Source organism: Eptesicus fuscus, chromosome 7 (assembly GCF_027574615.1).
Source record: "Eptesicus fuscus isolate TK198812 chromosome 7, DD_ASM_mEF_20220401, whole genome shotgun sequence".
Taxonomy (NCBI): domain Eukaryota; kingdom Metazoa; phylum Chordata; class Mammalia; order Chiroptera; family Vespertilionidae; genus Eptesicus; species Eptesicus fuscus.
The window spans coordinates 107,002,484-107,027,175 of NC_072479.1; the positions used below are offsets into that span (position 1 = coordinate 107,002,484).

The 24,692-nt window shown below is 67.6% G+C and overlaps 1 protein-coding gene across 1 annotated transcript in view; it reads left to right on the top strand.

Moving 5' to 3' along the window:
- The window catches only part of TBC1D22A (TBC1 domain family member 22A), a 130,356-nt gene extending 110,664 nt beyond the window's left edge, over positions 1–19,692 (top strand). Inside the window, 2 exon segments of the mRNA XM_054719651.1 lie at positions 10,314–10,409; positions 19,197–19,692. Of these exon segments, the coding sequence (XP_054575626.1) occupies positions 10,314–10,409; positions 19,197–19,325 (225 nt within the window). The 3' untranslated portion in view covers positions 19,326–19,692.
- The last annotated feature ends 5,000 nt before the right edge of the window (positions 19,693–24,692 follow it).

Consider the following 24,692-nt stretch of genomic DNA (forward strand, 5'->3'; position numbering starts at 1 on the left):
GGGGGCCGGCAGGGTGTGAGGCCCGTGTGCCTGGCTGGCGCTGCTGCCCTGCCCGGTGGCCTGGGAGCCCGTGTGCCTGGCTGTGGGCCAGCACGTGCCCATCAGTGTCTCGCTCAGGGCCCACAGGCTCCCCAGGAGGGCGGGCCCCCAGGAGGGCGGGTGGACCCCTGTGGGGCGTGGCTTGGCTCTGCCCTCTGTTAGTTCACAGCCCCCAGGACTCCCTCAGAGGCTGCCCCCCACCCCCGGCTGGTGGTCCAGGTGGGGCTCACCTGGCGTGGCCGTGCTTGCCTCATCCCAGGCCCCTCGGCTGGACTTGCCCTTGGGACGTGGGCGGAAGGACTCAGCCCCGTCCCTTACGTGAGAGGATAGACCATGGTCGGCCCAGAGGACAGAGGGACGAGAACACAGCCAGGGAGGGCCTGGCGGAGCCGCCCAGCCGCCCCGGTTCGGCCACTGCTCCGGCAGGAGGGGTGTCTGGGGCCAGCTCCACCGAGGACCCCGGCTGGGCCTGCTGCTCAGATGGGGGCGGGCCTGTTGAACCGCCGAGGACTTCCAGGCCCCCCAGGCCCGAGCAGGCTGTCCTGGACGAGGACAGGTTTCACGTTGTCGGGAGGACGGTGGCCTCAGTCACAGAACAACTGTGGGTGTGGCCCTGTGCCGCCGAGGGGCGTGCCGCCGAGGGCTGGGTGTGTCCTCTGCACACCGGGTGACTCCGGTGCCGAGACAGCGCCCTCATTGTCTTTAAAAAGCATACGTAGCCGAAACGGTTTTGGCTCAGTGGATAGAGCGTTGGCCTGCGGACTGAAAGGTCCCAGGTTCGATTCCCGGTCAAGGGCATGTACCTTGGTTGCGGGCACATCCCCAGTGGGGGGTGTGCAGGAGGCAGCTGGTTGATGTTTCTAGCTCTCTCTCTCTTCCTTCCTCTCTGTAAAAAATCAATAAAATATATTAAAAAAAAGAAAAGACTTCCCTAGTGTCAAAATAAGACATTTGGAGATTCAAAATAAGAAATGCCCAAAACCATTAGATAATTAAAAAATAAATAAATAAAATAAAATAAAATAAAAAGCATACGTATTTTTATTGATTTCAGAGAGCGGGAGGGAGAGAGAGAGAGGGAGACATCAGTGAGGAGAGAGAACATGGATCGGCTGCCTCCTGCACGCCCCCCGCTGGGGATGGAGGCAGCACCTGGGACATGTGCCCTGACCGGGGATCGAACCCTGACCTCCTGGTTCATGGGTCGACACAGCCACGGAGCCACGCCGGCCTGGCAGTGCCTCAGTTGTCTTGACTTGTGTTCCTGGTTACAGAGGCCCCCTTACCAGGCAGAGGTCAAAGAGCAGAGGGCAAAGGGCAGGGCAGGCATTCATGATGGCCACCCCGACATGCCTGCTGACCCCCCACACGCCTGCCGCCCCGACACGCCTGCTGACCCCCCACACGCCTGCCGCCCCGACATGCCTGCTGACCCCCCACACGCCTGCCGCCCCGACATGCCTGCTGACCCCCCACACGCCTGCCGCCCCGACACGCCTGCCGCCCCAACATGCCTGCAGCCCCCACATGCCCGCCCCCACATGCCCGCCGCCCCCACATGCCTGCCGCCCCCACACGCCTGCCGCCCCCACTTGCCCGCCGCCCCGACATGCCCGCCGCCCCCACATGCCCGCCGCCCCCACATGCCTACTGACCCCCGACATGCTCCTGAGAGGCGTGGGGGCAGGTAGCACAGCCAGGTGGGTCCTGGAGCCCCAGGAGTGAGAGAGACCTCGTCCCCGACAGAGACGCCAGGAACACGTTCCTGCTGACGGAGCGGACAAGAGCAGGGAGCTCCGGAGGGCTTTCACCGCCGCCGCCGCGGTGCCTGGAGGCGCGTCGCGCACTTGAATGTCGCCATCAGGAAGCCGCTCCTGAGGCAGGCGGTGGTTTCCTAAGTGAGCGCGTTCTCAGGGTCAATTAAGGTTCTTTTCGAGTCTGGTTTCAGCCGCTCACTAACGTCAGTGAAAACTTAGTGTTCCCACCCCGTCGTCAAAGTTGTGCCGCTCACGCGGGGCGCCCGCTCGGTTGCTGGCCCTTCTCCCGAGCAGCCTCCTCCCCAGCGGGGCCCCTGCACGGGGAGGCGGGGCCGGGGAAACGCTGTCCGGGTGCGCCCTTCCTGTGCTGTGGCTCTGGGGGGACTGGGCAGGGTCTCGGTGAGAAGGGAGGAGCCGCTCGAAGGCTATGGGGTGGGCCCAGCTACACCTGCCGTGATGCGCTAAGGAGGGAGGCGAGCTGCTGCCAGGAGCAGCCGCTGTGCTCTGCCCGGCCTCAGTCACTGTCCTGGTGGAGATCGGGACCCTCAGCCTGAATCCTGCCCGCAGATCCTCGGCCGGACCCCTCGGCTGGCCGTGGCCGTGGCCGTGGCTGTGGGTGGTGGGTGGGGAGCCTGGGGAAATGCTGAGCCGATTTTGGACCCACGGACTTGGAGGACCTTGGACACATCCTGGGGACCAGGCCCGTGGACACAGCGTTCGGGAAGTGGCCGCCCCGCACTGGGCGGCGCCCCGACAGAAGCTGCCTGAAGAAGCCGGTGGAAGGAAGGCGATTGCGGAGGACAGTGGGGGAGGGGCTGGCCTCCGAAGGGGGTCACTGTGACCTAGCGCTTCGGGGACCGAGCCGTTGGCGGTAGGTACGCCCAGGCCGGCACGCAGAGCACACGGTCACTGCTTGGAGCAGAGCGCACCCTGAGCCCTGCAGCAGCCCCGGGGCCCCACTCAGTGCAGGCGCCGTCCTCGGGCGGATGGGCTGTGCCGTCCTCGGACCGCTGCCCGCCCGGCCCTGCGCCCGCTGTTCCCGCCTGCCGCGCGGCCGCTGCCTGGAGCGGCGACGGCAGAGCTGCTGTGCCCGTCCGGAGTGGGCAGTGCTGTTAGTGCAGTGGGGACCCTGCAGCCCTCGGCCGGCGCCTCACCAGCGCCGCCCTTGGAGCTCAACCCCTCCCCCCCCCGCTGGTGCGGCTCCGTGGATAGAGTGTTGGCTGCGGACTGAAGGGTCCTGGGTTCGTTTGCAGTCAAGGGCACATGCCTCTGTTGCGGGCTTGATCCCCAGTGGGGGGCGTGCAGGAGGCAGCTGTTCAATAATTCTCTCTCATCATTGGTGTTCCTATCTCTTTTGCCCCCTCCCTCTCTGAAATCAATAAAAATATATTAAATAAACAAAAAACTCTTCTGACCACGTGCCTCATCCTGGCCGCCGCCTCATCCTGGCCGCCGTGTTCTTCCCAGGACGTTAGGGCCGAGGACGGCGCTGGGTCCGGTGCCGGCTGCTCCAGGCCTTGCTTTCAGTCCAAGGAGTCCTGCCTCCCTCTGCCCGTCCCGGTGTGGAGGGCGGGCCTCGGGGGCGGGGCTGGAGGCAGCAGGGGCAGCGGTGGACACTGACCTTCGAAAGGGCGGACGGGCCTTTCCACCTCCTGAGCGGCTTCCCTTCCTGAGACGGTGCTCTCAGCACAGCGCACGGGGGACAGGCGCGCGGGGGACGCACAGGCGCACGGGGCTATGGCAGGAGGGCCTGGTCGCCTGCCCTGAGCCCAGGATGGGGGAGGTTTGCCTGCATCTTCAGGGGTCAGAGCCACTGGAGCCAGAGCTCTGGGACGGACCACAGCCCTTCATTTAATAAACCGAGAGGAGCGGGGTGAGACCACACCCCCAGCTGTGCCTTGCTCGGCACTGACCAGCCGAGTGGCCCCGTCGAGGCCCCCTGGGTCTGCCTACGACACAGAGGACGCCTGCCAGCCTCCCCGGCGCCCCCGCCTGTCCGCCGGCCCGTCTGGCTGCTGTTCACGACGCTGCGCCGAGCCCTGCCTGGACGTGGCCGGCCCGCCGCCCCAGGCTGGCAGGAGAGACAGACAGCGAGGACGCCCAGGCAGCCAGAGGACGTTTCGGGCAGGGAGGGGGGAGGGCGGTGCACTCCCAGGGCACAGGCAGCTCCGGGGCCCGACTTGTGTTTCTCAGCCCGCCAGCAGTGGGGCCTTGTGGGCAGAAGTTGGGGTGCCCGCTCCCACAGGACACCCGCTGTGGGCCCCCCTGGTGGTAGGCTCGGGTGACCCCCGGTTAGGTGGCCCTCTGCGTGGCCGGTGTCGGGGAGACGACCTGGCACCCCAGTGCCCTCCGCTGGCATCACGGGGGAGGAGCGGACCTGCATCACCGAGCCCACCCAGAGGCGCTTCTCCCTCCCTGGCCGCACCGCAGGGACGGCACCAGCTGCGGGGGCGGGCTTTCTGGGCGGACCTCCGTGCCGCACGCCGCAGCCCCTCCACCCTGCGAGGGTCTGCCTTCCGTGGGTTCCGCCTGGGCGGGAGTCGTCCCGGACCCTGTCCTGGTGGGGGCGGGCGCAGTGCTGAAAGGCGCGGGGTGCCCTCCGCCTGGGCCAGCTGCCCGCGGCTGCTGTCGTGCACTTGCGTGCGGGAAGTGGGAGCGGATGCTGTCCGGGGAGATGGATAGGACCGCGTCCTCTTTCGTGAGCGCACAGTGTCATCGGGGCTCGCAGAGCCGTTGTGTGGGATGAAAGGAGACAGGCGGGCGAGGCCAGGGCTCCGTGTGGGGAGCAAGGCCGCAGCCTCGCCTCGGACCCTAATTAATTCTCCGTCAGCCGGTTCCCGGGAGCGAACTGGAGAACAATTAAAATGATGCACGAGGCAGGGGGTTTAGAAACTCAGAAGGTGAAGGGAGAATTAGCTCAGCGCGCAATTAGACTTCCTGTGCCTGCGCGGTGCGAGCGTGCTCGCCGCGGCCCGGCGGCCTCTCTTTAGCCTGGATCGCTCATAAATACCCTCCGGCTGCTTTCAACTCAACAAGGCTCAGGCTTTTTTTAGCGACATTAAGTGGCTAATTACTTCATACCTTGTTAAAATGGCTCCTATTGCGAAGTCTAATACGACAACAAAAGTTGCAAAAGCAAGTTTTTAAAGGAGCTCCTGGGGCTCGGTTCCCTGGGCGTCCAGGATGTTGCAGACGTGACGCGAGAGGAGCCTGACCCAGCCCTCTGGCGCCGCCGGTCCAGGCGGAGGGCGCCCCGAGCGCGGGTGCCCACGAGCAGGTGACAGCAGACTGTTCCTGTCCCTGAGGCGCGCCAGCCGGGCCGGGTGCCGCCTGTCAGGCACACACGTCGGGTCCCTGGGCCCGGCCCCTGGCGCGCACGGCTCCCACGTGAGAGCCCTCCCGTACCCACGGCTCCCGACGGTCTCCTGTGGTGCCGTTGTTGGGAATTACACACCAGAGACCGCCCGGCCCTCCCGTCCCCACGGCGCCCCGACGGTCTCCTGTGGTGCCGTTGTTGGGAATTACACACCAGAGACCGCCCGGCCCTCCGGTTCCCGGGCCTTGGGGGTGTTGGTTGCGGTTATCGAGGTGAAATTTGAGCGCCATTCTTGGGGCTGTTTTCAGCGGGTGACCTCACACTCGCTTTGGAGGCGGCTGCTGAGCCGCGGAGAGAAGGTAGACCCTACGTGGCCGTGGCTGGTGGGAGGCTGGAGGGAGAACAGTGAGCACCCGTTTTTCCTCGTTTGAATGCTGAGCCCGGGGTCAGTGTGGCACAGGCCTCGTCTCCGCGTGCGAAGGGCACGTGCTGGGCTGTGGGAGTGCCCGCGGCCTGGCTGGGTGCAGCCACCCTCCCCCTCCGAGACCTGCTGCTGCGCTGGCCTCGTGCTGGGAGTGGCCCTGGGCCGCCGGGTGTGGAGAGTGTTCTTGTCTGGAAGTTAGCATTTCAGGTGGGCACGTACGTGCTGGGTCCGAGGCTCCCAGTGCACACAGGCAGGTGTGACACACCGGGCCCCGGGGCAGAGGCGGGGGGAGGCCCAGCTCCCCTGGGGTTAGGGGGGAGGGGGAGGCCCAGCTCCCCTGGGGTTAGGGGGGAGGGGGAGGCCCAGCTCCCTGGGGTTAGGGGGTAAGGGGGAGGCGCCCAGCTCCCCTGGGGTTAGGGGGGGAGGCCCAGCTCCCCTGGGGTTAGGGGGGAGGGGGAGGCCCAGCTCCCCTGGGGTTAGGGGGGAGGGGGAGGCCCAGCTCCCCTGGGGTTAGGGGGGAGGGGGAGGCCCAGCTCCCCTGGGGTTAGGGGGGAAGGGGGAGGCCCAGCTCCCCTGGGGTTAGGGGGGAGGGGGAGGCCCAGCTCCCCTGGGGTTAGGGGGGAAGGGGAGGCCCAGCTCCCCTGGGGTTAGGGGGAAGTGACACGGCCCGGCCCAGCCACTCGCCGCCCTCACTGGCTCTGTGCCGCCAAGCTGTCCTCACAGCGGTGGGGTGAGCAGGGCAGTGCCCGGTCCACATGTGGCTGGAAGTGATGCACTGGGTGCAGCAGAGGGGTGTCCGCTGGGTCTCTGAACCCAGCACATGCCAGACCCCGTTAGCACCCGCCGTGCCTCAGCGCCTCTGCCACGCTCCCTGCCACGTGGGCCAGGAGGCCGGGAGGGACTGCCGCTCCCTCAGGCCACACCCTGCACCGCGCCCACTGCCTGGCCCCACGCAGGGCTGCACGGTAGGTGGAGGGGCCTGGCCCCCCGATCTGAATCACCCAGCTCGGGAGCACCCGCCAGAGCTGGGTCAGAGGTCAGCGAGCCTGACCTCGGCCGTCGTGGCGGTGCCTCTTGGCGGTGCGTCTCGTGGGGCGGTCCCCATGCTCCAGCGTGAAGGGCGGACGGCTCCAGGCCGGAGAGAAGGCTTGGTTCTGGGGGCAGATTTGAATGTACATCTGAAAGTTCTAATTTATTAAAGGCTTTCTTTTGGGGCCGGTCTGTGCAATAGATTTTCTCTCCCTCTCAATTCTCTCTTAAAATTTAATGCTGCCGTAAAAATGATGGATAAGAAATTATTCCAGGAAAAATGGTGCTGAAAGGCTCCCTCCCTGTGAGGCAGACGCGCAGACTGGCGAGGAAGGAGCCGGCCCCGGGGCCTCTGGGAAGGAGGAGCCGCGTGCGCTACGGAAACCGCGCCCGTGCCGCGTGCCCCTCTTCTGGGCGCTGCAGCACCACGTCCACCTTGTGCGGCCAGCGCCTTCACGCACAGCCACGTCCTGTCACGTCCTGCCTCTCTGGAGCTCACTGTGCAGCCCCCCCACTAAGGACCCGCGATCACAGCAAAGGAGTGGGGGGCCGAATCCCCACGCTGAGGTCGGAGAGGTCCTTGTGACGGGCAGCCTCGCCCACAGTTCCTGCCCGTGTGGTTATGATCCGTGTGAGGCTGCCGACCACAGGCCGACGAGGCGGGGAAACGTTCTGGAAGCCGAGACCTCGGCACACGTGCCGGCCGCGGTCTGAGGCCAGGGGGCCAGCAGCGCTCTGTCCCCGTAGAACAGCGACATCGTTCCAGGCCGGCTGGAACCACAGAATTAAAGACCCGTCAGATCTGACATCCCGACTTCGTCTCTGCCCCAGAGCAGCAGAGGTGCTGGGGCTGCTGCCACTGCCACTGTCCTTGTTCCTGCGCACGAGGGGTCAGGGGTCAGGCCCGGCGGCGTCAGGAGGCCTCGTAGCGCCAGCAGGCGGCCCGGGGGCTTGCGCGCAGGGTCTCATGGGCTCTCCTCCGCAGTGAGTCCCACACCGGTTAGGAGAGTTGGGGGAAGGGCTGGCGGGTCCATGGGCTCCGTTGGACACGTCACCATGACAACCCAGGAGGTGCTGGGAGCCGCACCTTGTTCGTCCTGCCTTGGAGTGGCGTGTCCTGCCCTCCACGCTGTGGCCTGGTCTAGGCGGTTGAAAGCCTGAGGAGAAAAACGATGCCTCCCTGCGAGGCAGGAGCTGCCTCCGGACAGCCTGTGACCTGCCTGCAGCCAGCCCGGTCCCCACGGCCTGTGACCTGCCTGCAGCCAGCCCGGTCCCCACGGCCTGTGACCTGCCTGCAGCCAGCCCGGTCCCCACGGCCTGTGACCTGCCTGCAGCCCAGCCCCGGTCCCCACGGCCTGTGACCTGCCTGCAGCCAGCCCGGTCCCCACGGCCTGTGACCTGCCTGCAGCCAGCCCGGTCCCCACGGCCTGTGACCTGCCTGCAGCCAGCCCGGTCCCCACGGCCTGTGACCTGCCTGCAGCCCAGCCCCGGTCCCCACGGCCTGTGACCTGCCTGCAGCCAGCCCGGTCCCCACGGCCTGTGACCTGGCTGCAGCCAGCCCCGGTCCCCGCCGGCGCCTCCCCTTCAGGCTCGGGTCTTCCCAGCCCCGCATGCAGGGGCCGCTCCTAGAACCAGGCAGCGTCTGGGAGCGCCCTGAATCCCAGTGGGTCAGCCTCGTTTGTGGATGCGCTGCCGCTGAGAGACGCGGGGCGGGTGGAGGGGTGACTTCTCTTGTTTGCACCGAGGGCCTCCGGCCACGTGGGTTTCCCTACGCATCGTCTTGCTGACGGCCATTGCACGTGTCAGACATGAAGCGAGGGCTTATTGCATGTATGCTGTAGACATGCGCGCGCGCGCACACACACACACACACACACACACACACACCCTCAGTTCTGTTTCTCCAGGGAACCCTGGCCAAGACATCGACCAAAGAATAAACGTTTATTAGGATCGTTTAGATACCTTAGTATTCTTCCTCTTACGTTTTTTCTCTTGCACTTCATGGCTTTAGAATGTTCATTTCAGTTAGAAGTTCCTGCTGTGTGAGAGTGACCCCCCAAACCCCAGGGCTGAGGGCAGACGGTGCGTCACCCCTTTCCCAGCCCAGCTCCCGGCTCCTGTGACGCAGGCTGAACGTGATGGCTGCGCCTTGGTCGTGTCACTGTCGGGAATGTTCTCAGACGTGGACAGACACGTGCCGACCAGTGTCCGCAGGCGATCACGGAGCCGGGTGGAGAGGGGCGGTCAGCCGCTCCGGGCCGGCGGGCGCTGGCTCACTGACGCCGGGCCGGGCTGTGGAATGAGCCGTGATTACAGCTCCATTACCGCGCGGCCCGGCCTCGGCGTGGGTGCACCCCGAGCCGCCGGGCCGCGTCCCGCAGGTGGCCATGGCGCGGGGCCGGGTGACTATTTCAGAGGAGACTGCGGGTGCAGTGAGGGGGTGCGCTGGGAGCGAGCAGGAATGGGAGCAGCTCCTGTCACGTGAGCCCTGAGGACGGCGTCCCCATCGCCGCGCAGGCGGGAGCAGCCCGGCGCCAGCAGGCCGGCGCTTCATTTCAGCGCCAGAGATTGCCAGGAGAGCTTAACGAGGCAATTAAAGGTGAAGAACGGCTCCTTTTATTACGTTTTCTCCTTTAGAAAAAATAGAAGGAAAACCGTTTCTTTGCCTGATTTCCTGCCCCGTAAAAACTGCTTGTCATACCTAAGTAATTTGCATTTAGTTAATCTGCAGTCGTTTCGAACTTTAATTTTTCGCGTCGTAAGCAGAACTAGTTCCGCTGCAGAGCCTGGAGCACAGTTCTGAGAAGGACAGGAAGGGGTCTAGCTTTTGCTTCTGCCGCCAGCCGCTCCCTGGAGGCGAGGCGGGCAGGCCGCACCCAGAGGCGCCCCCAAAACCCAGGCCAGGAGGGCGGGCCTCGGAGGGAGGGTCCCAGGGAAGGTGGCAGAGGGCGGGGCCCGCATGCCTCAGCAGGGACCTGGACCCGAGAAGGCGCTGAGGGGATGTCCAAGGTCATGGAGGTCAGGGCCAAGGATGGGGTGCACTCAGGCCAGAGTCTGAATTGCCGCCGCGGGCCGGGCCACCGAGCACAGCGGTCCCTGCAGGAGCCCGTCTCTGCCGCCTCGGAAGGACCACGCAGACGTGTTGGTGACACCCCGTGTCGGTGTGATGGTGCGGGGCTGTGTGCTCTCCCATCGAAGGACGTTTAAGTTGCTTCTGAGTTCTTTGACTTTGCAAACAGCGCTCCAGGGACCTCCTCCTGCGCGTCGCCCAGGCGTAGGGGACGGTGTGTGCTCGGAGTGGGCGCAGCCACGGGGCTGGGGCGCTCTGAGTGAGGGGTCAGCCTGAGGGCCAGCTGAGCCCTGAGAGCTGGGGAGGGCGAGGCGTGAGGGGCTCCCATGGGCCTCAGCCCCTGCAGCGCGGGGAGAGCGAGGCCCTGGTGTGGGGCAGGCCCGGCCCCGCTGCTGCGTCCCCTCCGCGCCGCTGGTGGGGTGGCTTCTGTGGGCGGCCGTCCCCCCTGTGCCGGCTCCCCGCCACGGGCCCGGCCTGCAGGAGACACAGGCGCCCGTGTGAACGTCCTCAACCCGCTGACCAGGCCGCGGTGCTTAAGGAGAAAACGTGTTTATTTTTTGCGACGAGGGGGTTCTGGTGCACCGGCTGCGGTCCCGGAGCCTGGAGGCACGAGTGCGGGGGAGGGAGGGGGTGCCGGCGCCCGCCCACCCTAACCTCTCGCCTTCTCTCTTGCAGTCGGAGCCCGAGGGCTTCTCCCATTTCCACCTGTACGTGTGCGCTGCGTTCCTCGTGAGGTGGAGGAAGGAGATCCTGGAAGAGAGGGACTTCCAGGTAAGTCGGCCTTTCACAGCCTCCCGTGGACTCCGCGGCGGTGCGTTCTCTCCGCGGGCGCCGTGCGTGGGGCTGAGCCGCGACGCCTGCTGCTGGAGCCCTCCCCGGGGGCGGCAGGCTCCAGGGAAGCCTCCGGGGCCGTGTCCTCAGCGTGAGGACAGCGGGGCTGACATGGAGGGGCGGTGCCAGCCCGGGCCGGGCCCTGGGCAGCTGTGTGACTCGGGCACCCGGCCCTCCGACCCGTTTCCAGCCACGCTCACACCCATTCATCAGAGGCTCTGAGCCCCCCAGGGGCTCGTCTAGGCCGAGTCCCCAGCCCTGTGCCTGTGTGTGGCGGCCCGGTGCCCGGTGCGGTTTGGCCCCTGCTTCCCGAGGTGCCGGTGGGCCGTCCTCTCTCCCGCCCCCTGCCTGGCAGGGCGGGGCTGCCTGCGGGGCAGTGACGAGAACACAGGCAGTGGCCGTGGGGGCCAGGCCCGGGCTCTGCGCCTCCTCGAGCCCCTTGCCTTTCCCGTGACGGCCGGGCTGGGAGCCGGGCCCGGGGTCACGGTGCGGAGGTCGGCAGCTCCCGGGTGTTGTGGCGCTTGCTGAGGCCGGGGGGAGGGGGGGTGGGGGGGGCAGGGGGGGCAGCGTGTTCCCATACCTGCAGGCGCAGCGTGCTTGCCGTCGGGGAGACGCTGCCCTGTCGTCCCCGGTGTGGCTTGGGCAGCTGGCCGAGGCGTTTCGCTGGCCTTCGCAGCCTGCTCCCTCACCCGAGTGGACAGAGGCTGGAGACGGGCACAGCCCAGGGCACCGCCGCCAGAGCCCCAGAGGCCGGCGAGGCCTGTGCAGTGCTGGGCCGAGGAGCCCCAAGACCGCCTGTCCCCGAAACTCAGACGAAGGGCGCTGCCGCGTGGGGTGATGGAGAGCGGGGTGTGACCAGTGTGTGCCGGGGGCTAACGACGGGGCGGGGAACGCCGAGACGGGAGCGAAGCCAAGAGCCGCGTCCCGGGCCCTGGGCGCTGCTGGCGACGTGACCTTCTAGGAGGGGACGCCCTCCCGGGGAGCGGCTGGACGAGGCCGGGCCACCCCATGGAGCACGTGGGAGAGCTGTGGCCGCCGTCTCTGCACAGTTGTCATTTGCCCGGGGAACTCGCTCTGCGTCATTTCCGCAGGAACAGAAGCCTTGGGGGAGACCGTCCCAGGGAAAGGCGGCCTTGGGTCGCGCCCGCCTGCGGGTGGGGGTGGGGCGGGGCCGGCAGGGCAGGGGCTCTGTCCTGCCCGTGGCTCTGAGACTCGCTCAGGCCCGTGTCCGGTGGCAGCCGTGGGGCCTGCTGGGCCCTCCGCGCAGAGCGGGTGTTCGGATGGGCGTCTGCTCGTGGCCTGAGCGTGGGGCCGGGAACAGTGCACTCCCTGAAATCTCGTCCACCCTCTGCCAACGGCCCTGATGCCAGGCTCTGTCCTACCTTCCCCGCTGGGCACTGCACCCGGGTCCCCTGTCCCAGCCTCTTGGCCATGGAGGCCCAAGTCTCAGCTCCGCCGCCTGGACGCGGCCTCCATCCGCCTTTGCTAACCAGGTTTGGGGGTGGAAGGAGCTCCCCTGTGCGCAGTCGGTGTCTCCTCTCGGTGGGCCCGGCCCGCCCACCTCGCCCAGCCCTTGTGGGATATTTCAGGGCCAGAGGGGGTGAGGGCCGCCGGGCAGTGTGGCGCCGGCCCCTCTGGCCGTGTGTGAGGGCGCCTGTGCGGCTCGGCTCGGCTCAGCTCTGGGTGGACATCGCCGGCGTGAGCCCGCCCCTCCTCGGCCACGCTGCCGTGACAGGATTCCTGGCTGCTGGGCTCCCCATGGGCCACTCTCAGCGTCTGCATGTCCGCCATGTCTGTGCTGAGGACTGGGCGAGGCCATTGCTGAGGAACCGTGTCTGTGGCCTGCAGGCCCTCTCCCAGCTGCCCACCCCTGGGCCAGCCCTGCTGGGGACCCACAGCCCAGCCGGCACCTGCAGGCCCCCTGAACGCGCCCACCATGGCGTCAGGGGTGTGGGGTAAAGGACGCTGGGAAGGAACCTGGGCGTCCGTGATTTACCGTGTGTACAGCCCACAGCCTCCATGGGGGCTCGTCTGGGGGGCCTCGAGCCCTGGGGGTGTGTGAGCATCAGGATGTGTGGGGGGCTGTCACCTGCAGGTCTCCTGGGTGGGGGGGTGGGGGGGGTGGAGTAGGCGACCCTGAGGTCCTGCTGTCCCTGTGGCCCAGGAGCGCCCCTTGCAGGCCGTGGCCAGGGCCCCTGGGACCTGAGTGCCTTTGCTAACTGTGGCCACCCTCCCAGGTGCAGGGTCAAGGGACCTCCCCCTGGGCTCCTCCTCCTCCTCCTCCTCCTCCTCCTTCTCTTGGGCGCCTCTTCCTGGGGCAGGTCTAACTTGGGGTGCTGCCCGGTGGTGAGACTTGGAGGGATGGAGTCACTGCGTGGCTGGGCTGGGCAGGCCTGCGCCGTTTTGTGTGACTCTGGGATGAAGAGAAACCCAGTAGGCCGACGGCCACGAGAGCCCTGTCCCGGGTCCTGTCCCCAGGCCGCACTCCTTCCAACCAGGACTCGAGCATGGACGGCCCAGCCCCGGCCTTCTTCCTGAAAGGACCCCGAGGCTCTGGGTGCCCACTCTCCTGTCCCTCTCTGCTCACCGAACCCTGGCCTGGGTTTCTGATGTGACCATTGTGCATCCAGCCTGCATCCCCAGCCCCCCTCCCCACCCCCAGGGCCCCACTCTGTACCCCTAAGCCTCCCTATACCCCCAGGGCCCCACCCTGCACCCCTAAGGCCCCGCGCTGCACCCCAGGGCCCTGTCTGGGTCCTCCCTGGGGAGACGGGTTCAGTGGCAGGAGCCACAGGCAGACAGAGCCCGGGCCACTCGGAGTCCTGAGGTGGAACTGCATGGCCGTCGCTCCTGTGTGACCCTGCGGGACACTCAGCCCTCTGACCCCACCCCTTCAAGCCCCGAGCTCCCGAGGGGCTCAGAGCGCCAGCCAGCGGGCCGTGGGCATCCTGCTGGGCCCGGCACCCCTGGGACCTCGGCCGTGGGAGCAGCCGCTGCCCAGACGCGGTGACGCAGATGCGCACTGGCCCTCCCGCCTGGGAGGTCACGCCGTGGGGCCTCTGCCCGAGCGAGGTCTGGTGCTAAGGAAGACTGGCCTCGGCCTCGCCAGGGCTTCCCTCCTCGCGCCTGCGTGAACGGGACAGTCGGTAGCGCCACGAGCGGGGACGCACAGAGGACCTCTGGGCTGCCCCACGGTCTGTCAACCAGAGCTCTCCGTCGGCACGGCACTCGCGTGTCACCCTGATTAGTGTGAGGATTGCCGGGGCAAACACGATAGGATTTCTCTGTTCAGTCTCAGGGTGTTTGTTTTCTGAGCTAAAGCACACAAAAAGGTGCATTGATCTTTTAATTCCTCATGCAAAGAGAAAACGTTTGCTCTTCTCTCATTTAGTGTGTCTACTTCTCAGCTGGGCCGGCGGGTGGCCTGGGTGCGAGCGCCGTGGGCCTCCGGCGGGGCTGGGGGTGGCCTGGGTGTGAGCGCCGTGGACCTCCGGCGGGGCTGGGGGTGGCCTGGGTGCGAGCGCCGTGGACCTCCGGCGGGGCTGGGGGTGGCCTGGGTGTGAGCGCCGTGGGCCTCCGGCGGGGCTGGGGGTGGCCTGGGTGTGAGCGCCGTGGACCTCCGGGGGGCTGGGGGTGGCCTGGGTGTGAGCGCCGTGGGCCTCCGGCGGGGCTGGGGGTGGCCTGGGTGTGAGCGCCGTGGACCTCCGGCGGGGCTGGGGGTGGCCTGGGTGTGAGCGCCGTGGACCTCCGGGGGGCTGCTGGCCCTTATCCGGGGGCTGAGGACCCGCTGACCCATCTCTCCTGCCCTGGGCAGCCGGTCCCGGGCTCCGTCCAAGTCCGGGGAAGCGGGGGGCACCGCCCGCCTCACGCTCTGGGCCCGTCTGGGCCTCGCACAGGTGCTCCAGGCGTGTCCAGTCGGGGTCCTCGCCACCGGACGGGGTCCCCAGTCTCCTGTCCTTCCCAGGGTGGGAACCCCGGGACAGTGCTGCGACCCCGTCCTGGGCAGGGATTAGGAGGTGGGGCCTCCCTGAGGTGCAGCTTGTGATGTGGTGACGCCCTGCCCGTCCCCTGCTTGCTGTGCTCTGAGTTCCGGCCGCGGCCCCGGTCCCACCCGCTTGCTCGGCCTCGTAGGGCAATGGCCAGCAGTGGGCGCGGTGACCGCACGGGGCCTGGTGTTGGCACGTGTCTGCAGGCTCCAGGCCTCTGCCTGGCACACTGTCCCTTTGGGGGGCTCCGGGGGTCACCTCCCCTTGTCCGGTCGGTGCCGTCCCGTGTCAGTGGACGGCTCTGCTCCCAGCCGCCCGGTGGCTAGCTCCTCGGGCTGCGGCATCCCACCTGGGAGCCCAGCCTGGATGCGGGCCCTTCGGCCGGGCCCAGCCCTCCTGGTCCTCGAGCCTGTGCCAGGACGTGTTTTGTTGCTGTGTGTGCCCAGCACCCCGGGTGCCATCAGACCCGGCCTGAGGCCTCCAAAGGGTGCTCCCCGCTCCGGCTGCCGGTGTGATGCTGGGCGTCTGGGCAGAGGCCCCGAGGGAAGGGTCCCAGCTCCTGGCAGGAGGTACCCGGGTGCGACCCTGGCGCCCGCTGCCTGGTGGCCCCTCGCTGTCCCTCGGGGTGTGCGTTGTGCTGGCCCCGCTCCTGCATGCCCGCCTCCCAGGGTCTCAGGCGATGAGCCAGCCCCGAGCCTGCAGGCCTCTCCCTGTCTCAGCCCCGTGCGGAGGCAGCTGCCCCGTGGGCATGGGGGTCTGCTGGGCGCCCACATTGTGGCCCCTTGGCGCACGCCACGTCTGCTTCCGCCCGCGCTCCATGCAGTGTCTCCCCAGGACCCTGCTGTAATGAGCTAACTCCTGCCGAGCGCCGGCCCGCGCCCGTCACCGAGTCAGACGTGACGTCTCCTTTACACCACCCCACAGAGCCCCACGCGCCAGCCCCAGCCTGCGGGTCCGCTCGCTCTGGCCACTTAGCGTCTCCCCTCATTGCCCGATGGCACCTCTGTCCCTGCGGACGGGCAGTGGGAGCCACGATGACGCCCTGGTGCGCCCCGCAGTGCCCCTCGTGGGAGCAGCAGGCGTAATGTGAGCAGAAGGGAGCGTGTGTTTGGAGACCACGGAGAGGCGGACTGACTGCGCAGGCTCGGGGGGGGCTTTCCTCCCGGGAGGCCAGGTGGCTCCGCTTCCTTAAGACGGGTCCCTGCTGGCAAGACGTCTGATCACCCAGCAGTGGCCGGGGGTGGCCTGCCGCTGGGCCTGGGGGTGCTCCCACCCGGCTGGCCCCTGCAGTGCAGCCTGGTGGCGGAGGCTGGCCAGGGCGCTGGGGTGCAGGTCTCCTCACTGCTGCTCTGGCCGAGCCCGTGCAGACACCTGCGTGCGGTCCTCTGTGCTGGGGTGGCTCACCGGGCAGTGACGCTTGGCCCCTGGACGCTCTGTGGCCGCCCCCTGCTATTCTCGCCTCCTGGGGCGTCATGGCGAGGGGACCCCTGGGGCTGGCCGGCCGCCCAGCGCTGCTTCATCCTCCTGTTTTCACCTGTCACAGGAGGGAGGGAGGGAGGGAGGGAGGGAGCGAGATGGCTCAGCCCCCCCCCCCCGCCCTCCTGGCAGCTGAGGGCCAGCACACTGGACAGCAGGTCTCTCTCCCGTCCGTGGGGCTCGGGGTCTGCGGGGGCCGCAGGGGTGGACTTAGCGTCCCTCGGAGTGAGTGGCGGGCCCCAGGGACTGACCTCTGTCCCTTCCCGCCTGCCCGCCCTGCCATGCACAGACAGCGAGTGGCGGGGGGGGTGGGTGTCGGGCTGCGAGGGGCGGCCCACTGCTCACCGCCACCTGCTCGCGGGCAGCAGGGCGCCTGTCGTCCTCCTCCCGTGGGAGAGGAGGGGCGGCACAGGCGTCAGCGTCGGGGCAGCTAGTTACTCATCCGACGCCGGCGGTCTGTAAACTGGAGCCGCCTGGGCGCCCCCTGCCTGCCTGCCCGCCCCCTGCCCGCCCCCTGCCCGCCACTCTAACCCGCCCCCTGCCCGCCCCCTGCCCGCCACTCTAACCTGCCCCCTGCCCGCCACTCTCACCCGCCCCCTGCCCGCCACTCTAACCCGCCCCCTGCCCGCCACTCTAACCCGCCGCCCTGCCCGCCACTCTAACCCGCCCCCTGCCCGCCACTCTAACCCGCCGCCCTGCCCGCCACTCTAACCCGCCCCCTGCCCGCCACTCTAACCCGCCCCCTGCCCGCCACTCTAACCCGCCGCCCTGCCCGCCACTCTAACCCGCCCCCTGCCCGCCCCCTGCCCGCCCCCTGCCCGCCCCCTGCCTGCCTGTCCGCCCCCTGCCCACCGCCCTGTCTGCCCCCTGCCCTCCCCCTGCCCGCCACTCTAACCCGCCGCCCTGCCCGCCACTCTAACCCACCGCCCTGCCCGCCACTCTAACCCACCGCCCTGCCCGCCCCCTGCCCTCCCCCTGCCCGCCACTCTAACCCGCCGCCCTGCCCGCCACTCTAACCCGCCCCCTGCCTGCCCCCTGCCCGCCACTCTAACCCGCCCCCTGCCCGCCCCCTGCCCGCCCCCTGCCCGCCACTCTAACCCGCCCCCTGCCCGCCACTCTAACCCACCGCCCTGCCCGCCCCCTGCCCTCCTGTCTGCCCCCTGCCCGCCCCCTGCCCGCCCCCTGACCGCCACTCTAACCCGCCGCCCTGCCCGCCCCCTGCCCGCCACTCTAACCAGCCCCCTGCCTGCCCCCTGCCCTCCCCCTGCCCGCCCCCTGCCCGCCACTCTAACCCGCCGCCTGCCCGCCACTCTAACCTGCCCCCTGCTCGCCCCCTGCCTACCCCCTGCCCGCCACTCTAACCTGCCCCCTGCCCGCCCCCTGCCTACCCCCTGCCCGCCACTCTAACCCGCCCCCTGCCCGCCACTCTAACCCACCGCCCTGCCCGCCCCCTGCCCGCCACTCTAACCCGCCCCCTGCCCTCCTGTCTGCCCCCTGCCCACCACTCTAACCCGCCTCCCTGCCCTCCTGTCTGCCCCCTGCCCGCCACTCTAACCCGCCCCCTGACCGCCACTCTAACCCGCCCCCTGACCGCCACAGGGAGACTTCTAGGCCTCTCCCCACAGGGGCCCCGGAGGGAGGCTGGGGGGCAGGTGGGGCAGGCGGGGAGGCAGGATGGGAGCTCTGTTCCTCCGTCGGGCCCACTTTGCTGGGGGCGCTGGTGTGTCCGGGGGGCCAGTCAGCTGCGGGTCTCTGAGAACCGGGCGTGGCCCCGGCGCACCCGATGCTGGGCCGGGGGCTGTGCTGGGCCAGGGCTGGGACCCCGGGCCTCTGGGCGGTAGCTGGGCCGGTTCTGTCCTTGCGGGCCTTCGCTGACCTCGGACAGTGCGTGTCAGCATGGAGAGTGCGTGGCCAGGCTGACCGGGAGGTGGGCAGGAGCCGTGGCCGTGCTGCTTGGCCGTGTTGGTGCGGCGTCGCGTGGACAAGGACAGGGACCCGACGCGCTGATCTCACCGCGTCAGTGTCATGCGCAGACCTCACTGCCATCGTCTGGTTTGCCAACGCGGAAACGTGAGGATTAAATACGTTGCCCTCAGCATTGCTGGGCTGACCGCTGACCGCTGACCGCTGACTCAGCCCCTCCCCCTGCGTCGCAGCCCAGGGGCCTGTCCGCGTAGAGCGCCCCGATGTGGCCCAGTGAGGCCTCAGCGATGGCGGCACCAGTGCGGTGCGGCCGGTCCGCTTGGCGGTCCCGGTTGGAGGCGTCTGCGGCGCGTCGACGAGACAGGCCTGTGGGAAAGAGAAATCTGTGTTTAAGGACGCGCTCGCCTGTCTCCTGCCTCCGCAAAGGTCACCGCGGAGATTTCCTCCTGCAGCCTCGCAGGCGCGAGCGGGCATTTCCATTCTCCCTCCAGCCGCGCTGGGGACCAAATTAGATTCTGAAATTGAGTGCGCGGCCGAGTCGGAGCGTCAGCGTAATGGGAGGGGACTGCCGTTCACCTTGCGAGTGGCGAGGTCAGGATAATATGGAGCGAAGTGGATTAAGAATAAAACCCAAGGCGTTTATTTACGACCTGCACGGAATTGGATTGGCACCTGTGCAGGTCGCATCGGAGGGCGGGCGGCAGATTGATGTTGAGCTGTCCCCGGAGACACTCCGCCAGGGAAGCGTGCTCCGTGAGCTCAGTGCGAAGGCCCAGGAAGTATCTGAATGCAAAGGGGACAGACTGAGGGGGAGGCAGGTCCCAGAGACCCAGCGCTGGAGCCGAGGCCGGGCAGGGGGCCTCCGACCCAGTGCAGGGCCACGTGACCACACACACAGCCCTGGGGAGCCAGGACCCCTGCTCCAGATGAGGAGCCCAGGCCCCGATGCTGGCCCAGCCCCACACCCGGGCAGTGCACCGTGGCGGACGCGCAGATGCTGAACCCCCACCATCTACGGGAAACCGGGTGGAGCCAGAGGCGGGGGCAGTGCCCACGGCCACACAGTAATGGAGAGCCAGTGCCTGCCCCTGCACCTGCCCCTGTGCACCTGCCCCTGTGCTCCTGCCCCTGCCCCTGTGCACCTGCCCCTGCGCCTGTCCCTGTGTGGGAGGGGGCACAATTGCTTTGTGGGCTGCTTCCAACAGGAGGGCTGGTGCCTTGGGCTCACTGCACCCCTCGCTGCCCAGGTGCCTTTTCCTGGGTCCCCCTGAGAGCCTGGTGTGCAGCCCCCACGCGGTGCCCTCTGACCTGCGGTGCCCTCTGACCTGCCATCTCTCCCCAGGAGCTGCTGCTGTTCCTGCAGAACCTGCCCACGGCCCGCTGGGGCGACGAGGAGGTCAGCCTGCTGCTGGCCGAGGCCTACCGCCTGAAGTTCGCCTTTGCCGACGCCCCCAATCACTACAAGAAGTGAGCGGGCCCGGCGCAGGCCCACAGGGGACACGCACCGCCGCCGGTGCAGGCCGTGGCCAAGGAGCGGCCGGCTGGACACCCGGCCCCGGCGCCTGCGGGAGGCGCAGCACGGCCCTGGCCTGGGAGGGCGGCGGCCTGTTGCTGAGATACCAAAGAGAGCAGGGGAGGGTCCCGGCCGCGGGGCCACTGGTGGTCGGGCCCTCCCCGTCCTGGAGCGACCTTGCCAAATGACCCCTCCTGGGGACCCCAGCGGCGGCCCTCGGAGAGCCTGCGTCGGGCGCAGGGACAGAGGGACAGGAGCCGTCACGCACTGACTCTGAAACGCAAACATTCTCTTCTGTTGAGTGAAAGAATAAAATACAGACACACAGTCAGTGAGGCGTGCCTGCGTCTCGGGCTGGGCCGGCCGTCTGCCGGAGCTCAGCTGGAGAGCGCCGAGACGGGGCGGGGGTGTGGCGCGGGGGCCTCAAGACTGCCTCGGCTCCTGCCTCCAGCCTCGGGGAGCCCCGGCCCTGCTCCCAGTCAGTAGCCCGGGGCAGGGCTCTGCCAGCTGCTGCCCCATCGTCGCTGTCTGTCCAGCTGGATGGGGTAGGGTCCCCTCGGGCTGGCATCGTGTCTCCTCCCTTTCCCCGTCTTGCCCTCCACCCAGGTGGTGCAGAGCAGCAGCACGGCCCGCACCCCACTTTACCAAGGAGGAAACTGAGGCAGGAGAGGTCAGACAGCTCGCCAGGGTCCACGCTCGCCCTCGCTGTCCTCATGACGCCCAGTGGGGCCTCCTTCCGTGCCCCCACTTTAGAGGCGGAGAGGGAGGGGTTTGCAGTGACCCCTCAAGGTCACATGACCGGCCTCGGCCTCGCTGAGAGACCATGGGGCAGGTGGGTGGGCGTGGCTGCTGGGGTGCCTGCCCCCCACCCCGGTGCACCGCGAGCGCCCTCCTCCGGGGTCCGTCCCCCGCCCCACCATCGCTCATGGCCCTGCGGGCCCGGGCTGCAGGCAGAGCCCTCCCTCCTGGAGGATGGCCAGCGATTTGCCCGGTTAATGTGTTCGTTCTCCGAGTCCCGGAGCCCTAATGAGGTGTCCGCGGGGATGAGCGGACTGAGCGGATGAGCAGGGCGACTCCTGCGGTGTCATTACCTCTTGTAATAAGATTTACTTGTCGGCTGGCACTGGGACAGTGGTCACTTACTGGTGACTAATGAAGACGTGCGGCTCCGGGGAACAGTCCCGGGAAGGTCAGGCCCCTCCTGTGCGCGCCTCGGGGCTCCCCGCTCTCGGCGGCAGGGGCAGCGCTTCCCACCAGGGCTCCGCCTGCGGCCCAGCCCGAGTGCAGGGCGGCCGCGCCCCTGGCTCCTGGGTCAGAGCGTCCTTCTCCCGGCCTCGCTCCTGCACGGTGTCCAGCCCTGAGCGGAGGCGAGGGAGCACGTAGCTGTCGGTGTTTCCCGTTGCCGTACATTTTCCTCCCCCTGGTCTGCCACGCCCACCCCACCCCTGTCTCCTTCCACCTGCGTCGCCCCAGGAAGCCGGCGCATCGCAGCGCCCGCCTCGCGTCTGGACGTGGGTTCAGCTCCGAGCGGATCCCGAGCCGCGAGCGGAGCACACCCGTCGGTGCCGGCGCTCCGGGTGCAGGCGAGGCCCGTGTGCGTGGACTGCGTCCTCGTCGTGTGGGCAGTCGCTCTGTTCCTCCACCTGCGAGCGCGGGTCTGGTCGGTCCTTCGAGTCCGGGGTTCCCCAGGACGCGCGGGCCCCGGCGGAGAGCCAGGTCCCAGGGTCTCTGCTCGGTGCCCCCGGGCCTGACGGCTGTCCATTTCAGAGACGTTTCCTCTCTCGTTTCTTAAAGACACCCCACCACCTCCTTCCCCCCTCCCCCCCTCCTTCGGACCCCCTGGAGCGACGCTGCTCCCTGAGCCTCTCGTCCAAGTCCCTTACCCAACCCCGACCACTTCCTCCTCTCTTCCTATTTCCAGGGTGTTTGAACGGGTGGCGGGTTAGGGTCCCGGCCCTGCCCCAGCCCCTTTGGGTATCTCATCTTAGTAAATCACGTTTCCTCGGTTCCAAGGCCTCTTGTTCTGTAACCTCCCCCTTAGAAATCGGGGCGGGTCTAGTTCCCTGAGCACGGCCCCCTCCTGGGTCCCTGTGCGCACTGGAAAGGAGGCTCCTGTCCTCTCCCCCCCGCTGCCCCCCTATTCCCGCCCCCCCCGGTGCCCCCCGCTTGCCTGGGAGGCTGTTTTCGGGTTCAGCTGCACCCGTGGGAGCGCTCTTTCCGCGGATGGAACATTTTTATCCTCGTCTGACGGCCTGGGGCCCTGGCATCCGCCGCCTGGCTTCTCCTGCTGCCCGGGGGCAGCGCTCTCTCTAGGTACACGCAGCCCGGCGTCCCCACAGGCCTGGCCACTCGCTCAGCTCTGCCTTCGGGCGGGGCGGGCCCTGGTGGGCAGGGCTTTGCAGGCTCCGGCTGGGGCGTGAGTGCCCGGCTCCCGCACACGGACAGAACTTCCCCCAGGACGCCGCTGGTTTGTAGCCACTGGCTCTCGGGCCCTCCCTCCTGTCCCACAGCGGCTCTCGGGCCCCCCCTCCTGTCCCACAGCGGCTGTGCGTTTGCAGGACGCGGTGCCTGGCCTTGTGCAGAGCCTGAGCTCCGTGACTGTCCTGTCACTGCGGCGGTGGCGGCGGTGATGCTTCCGCGGCCTCTCCGTTTCCATCAGAGGCTGGAGCGAAAGCTGTGGCTTGAAGCTCTCCTCCCCTCCACTCTCCGATCTTCCTTTAAACTCAGGTCCCCAGACGGCGGCCCAGCCTGTGGCCCGACCTCGCTGCCGTCACCCCGGAGTGAGCGTGCGCAGTAAACACCAGCCTCTAAGCCAGAAGCAGCCTCGCGGAGTGTCGTTTCTGTCTCACCCGACTCCCCTCGTCCTCAGGGCGAGCGGTTCACACGGTGGCGGTGGCGGTGCAGAACGGGACTCCCGCGAAGCCAAGAGCTTCCTAACTAAAGGGGAAGGGGTGGGGGTGCGCGTGAGAAGGCCTCGCCTCCCAGGAAAGCAGGGCGCTATCTGAGGGGACACCCGCGCCCCCGCTCACGGCAGCCTCCTTCACAACAGCCGGCCGGGAGCCGCCAGCGTCCGCCGACGGGCGAGTGGATGGAGGATGTGTGCCCCACGGTGCACGTTACGCGGCCTTCAGAGGGGCGTCCTGCCGTTGGCAGCAGCGTGGGGGCCCTGGAGGGTGTTCGCTGAGGGAGAAGCCAGAGGAAGACAGACCGGTGAGCGCCCACGCGTGGGATGGAGAACAAAACGGAAGCAGCAGCACCAAGCTCATAGCTGCAGAGAAGAGTGGCGGTGGCAGAGGCAGGGGAGGACTCTGTAGCTTAAAGAAATTGAATAAAAATAAAAATATGTAAGGAAATTCTATTAAATTCTAAAATAATACATTTCTGAAAAAAAGTTAAAAATTTGAAGAATTTTCCAAGAAATTACAATATTATTGCAAAACTAAACAATCAGGAAAAACAGAGTTGAGTTCGGGAAAAGGACGAAGACTCGGTTAGACTGCGCAGCAGGAGGGCAGTCGTCCGTGGGAGGCGTGCGTGCGCGTCGCCGGAGGTGACCAGCTCTCCCTGGGCCACAGGCTGGGGTACCCTGGAGCGAACTCGTCATCCATCCGGTGGGAATTGGCCCCGGTGGCTGGGAAGGCCCCACGCCCCGCGGTCTGCCGGCCGTGCCGGCGCCAGCACTCCTGCAGCCCAGCGTCCCGTCCCCACGCCCCGGGCTGTCCGTCCCCGCCGCTATCCCACCGCTCGGCGTTCTGCAGCTGCAGGGTGTCCCGTCTCCTGGGCTCTTCCCCCCTGGGGGCTCCGTCGCCTCCGCCCTCCCGCTCCCGCTCCAGGCCCTCCTGCAGCCTGGCCGCCTCTCTCCCACCCTCCCCAGATGGCCCCTCCCTGGCTGGAGCCTCTGAGCGGCCGCAGAGAAACCGGTCTCCTCTCTCCTTCCAGACTCACATCCGGCGGAGACGAAGGCCGCTGCAGGGAGGAGGGGGCCTTTAGGGCACAGCCCCCCAGAGGGGACAGGGCCGGAAGCGTCCTCACCGCCCCCAGCAGGGCGTCACGTGCGGTCAGTGTGCACGGCCCCGCCCGCTACCTCACCAGTCCCCTCCGCAGCCCCTGTCCTGCAGAGCTGGGGGCCTGGGGCCCCAGGGGCCAGGGAACTTGCTCTGAGCCCCGCTGCACAGGGGCACCGCTGGGGAACAGGCCAGGCCAGGGAACACAGCCGTGGGCCGGCGGGTGGAGCGGGCCTGGGAGTGGGCCCGCTCAGCGCCGTGGCGGGCACTGGGGCCTGTGGGTGGATCTGGACCGAGGACCGGTGACCCAGGGGAGGCCTTGTCGCAAGTGGTAGACGGGGTCAAGGGCACCGAAGGACAAGCCCTGGGCGTCCAAAACAGCGGGGCTTGGGATCCCCCCTGAGATCCATCCTGCTGATTAATTCCCCGACTTGGGTGGGTCTCTCCTGTTCCTCCCCCGTGAAGCACGCAGCTCAGGGGCGGCCCCCGAGAACACCTCTTCCCCAGGAGCGAGCACCAGCCCGGGCACGGCCGCCCGCCGGCTCAGGCGTAGCCGCTAGGGAAGTGCCGCGGTTGCTGGCGTGCATCTGCGTTCAGAGGTATGGCTGCTGTGGCAAAGCTCGGCCACCCAGACCTCGGGTGCTGCTGGGTGGCAGCTCTGCTGTCCCCAGACTGGACGGCTGGGGGCTGCTCGGGGCCGGGGCCGGGGCCGGGCTGACCCAGAGGCCCCCAGGCCGGGGGTGGAGGAGGAAGTGGGCCAGGGCGAGGGGCGGCTGCAGAACCACTGCCTCCCGCCCCGCTGGCCCGGGAGTGGACCCTGGGTGGGGAGTCTTCCCTGATGCCTCACTGGCCCCGGCAGAGGGTCCCTGCCAAGAGGGTGCATTTAGCACTTTCCTAAAAGGCAGGGGTCGCAAGAGAAAGACTCGCTCTGACCTTTGACCTGCAGAGACATGGAGACTAAAGAACATTTCTAACAACGGAAACAGAAGCTCTTACAGAACCGAAACCAGGATGGATCCTTTCAAAGTCACTGGCTAAGAACGGAAGCTCCAATTCCCCTTAAGGAAAGAAAGAACACAAGAAATGAGCTCAAAACCCAAAAAGCATAAAACAAAGATACAGCAGATCAAACATATCCACCTGGTCATATATAAATAGGCTTAATGTCTTTAAGAAAAAACTATCAAACTGGGTTTTAAAATACTCACCTATATATCTACCAACCCACCAATCTGCTCATCACCCATCATCCACCTATCCATTCTCCCGTCCATCCAACCATCCACCCATCCATCCATCCAACCACCCAACCATCCATCCA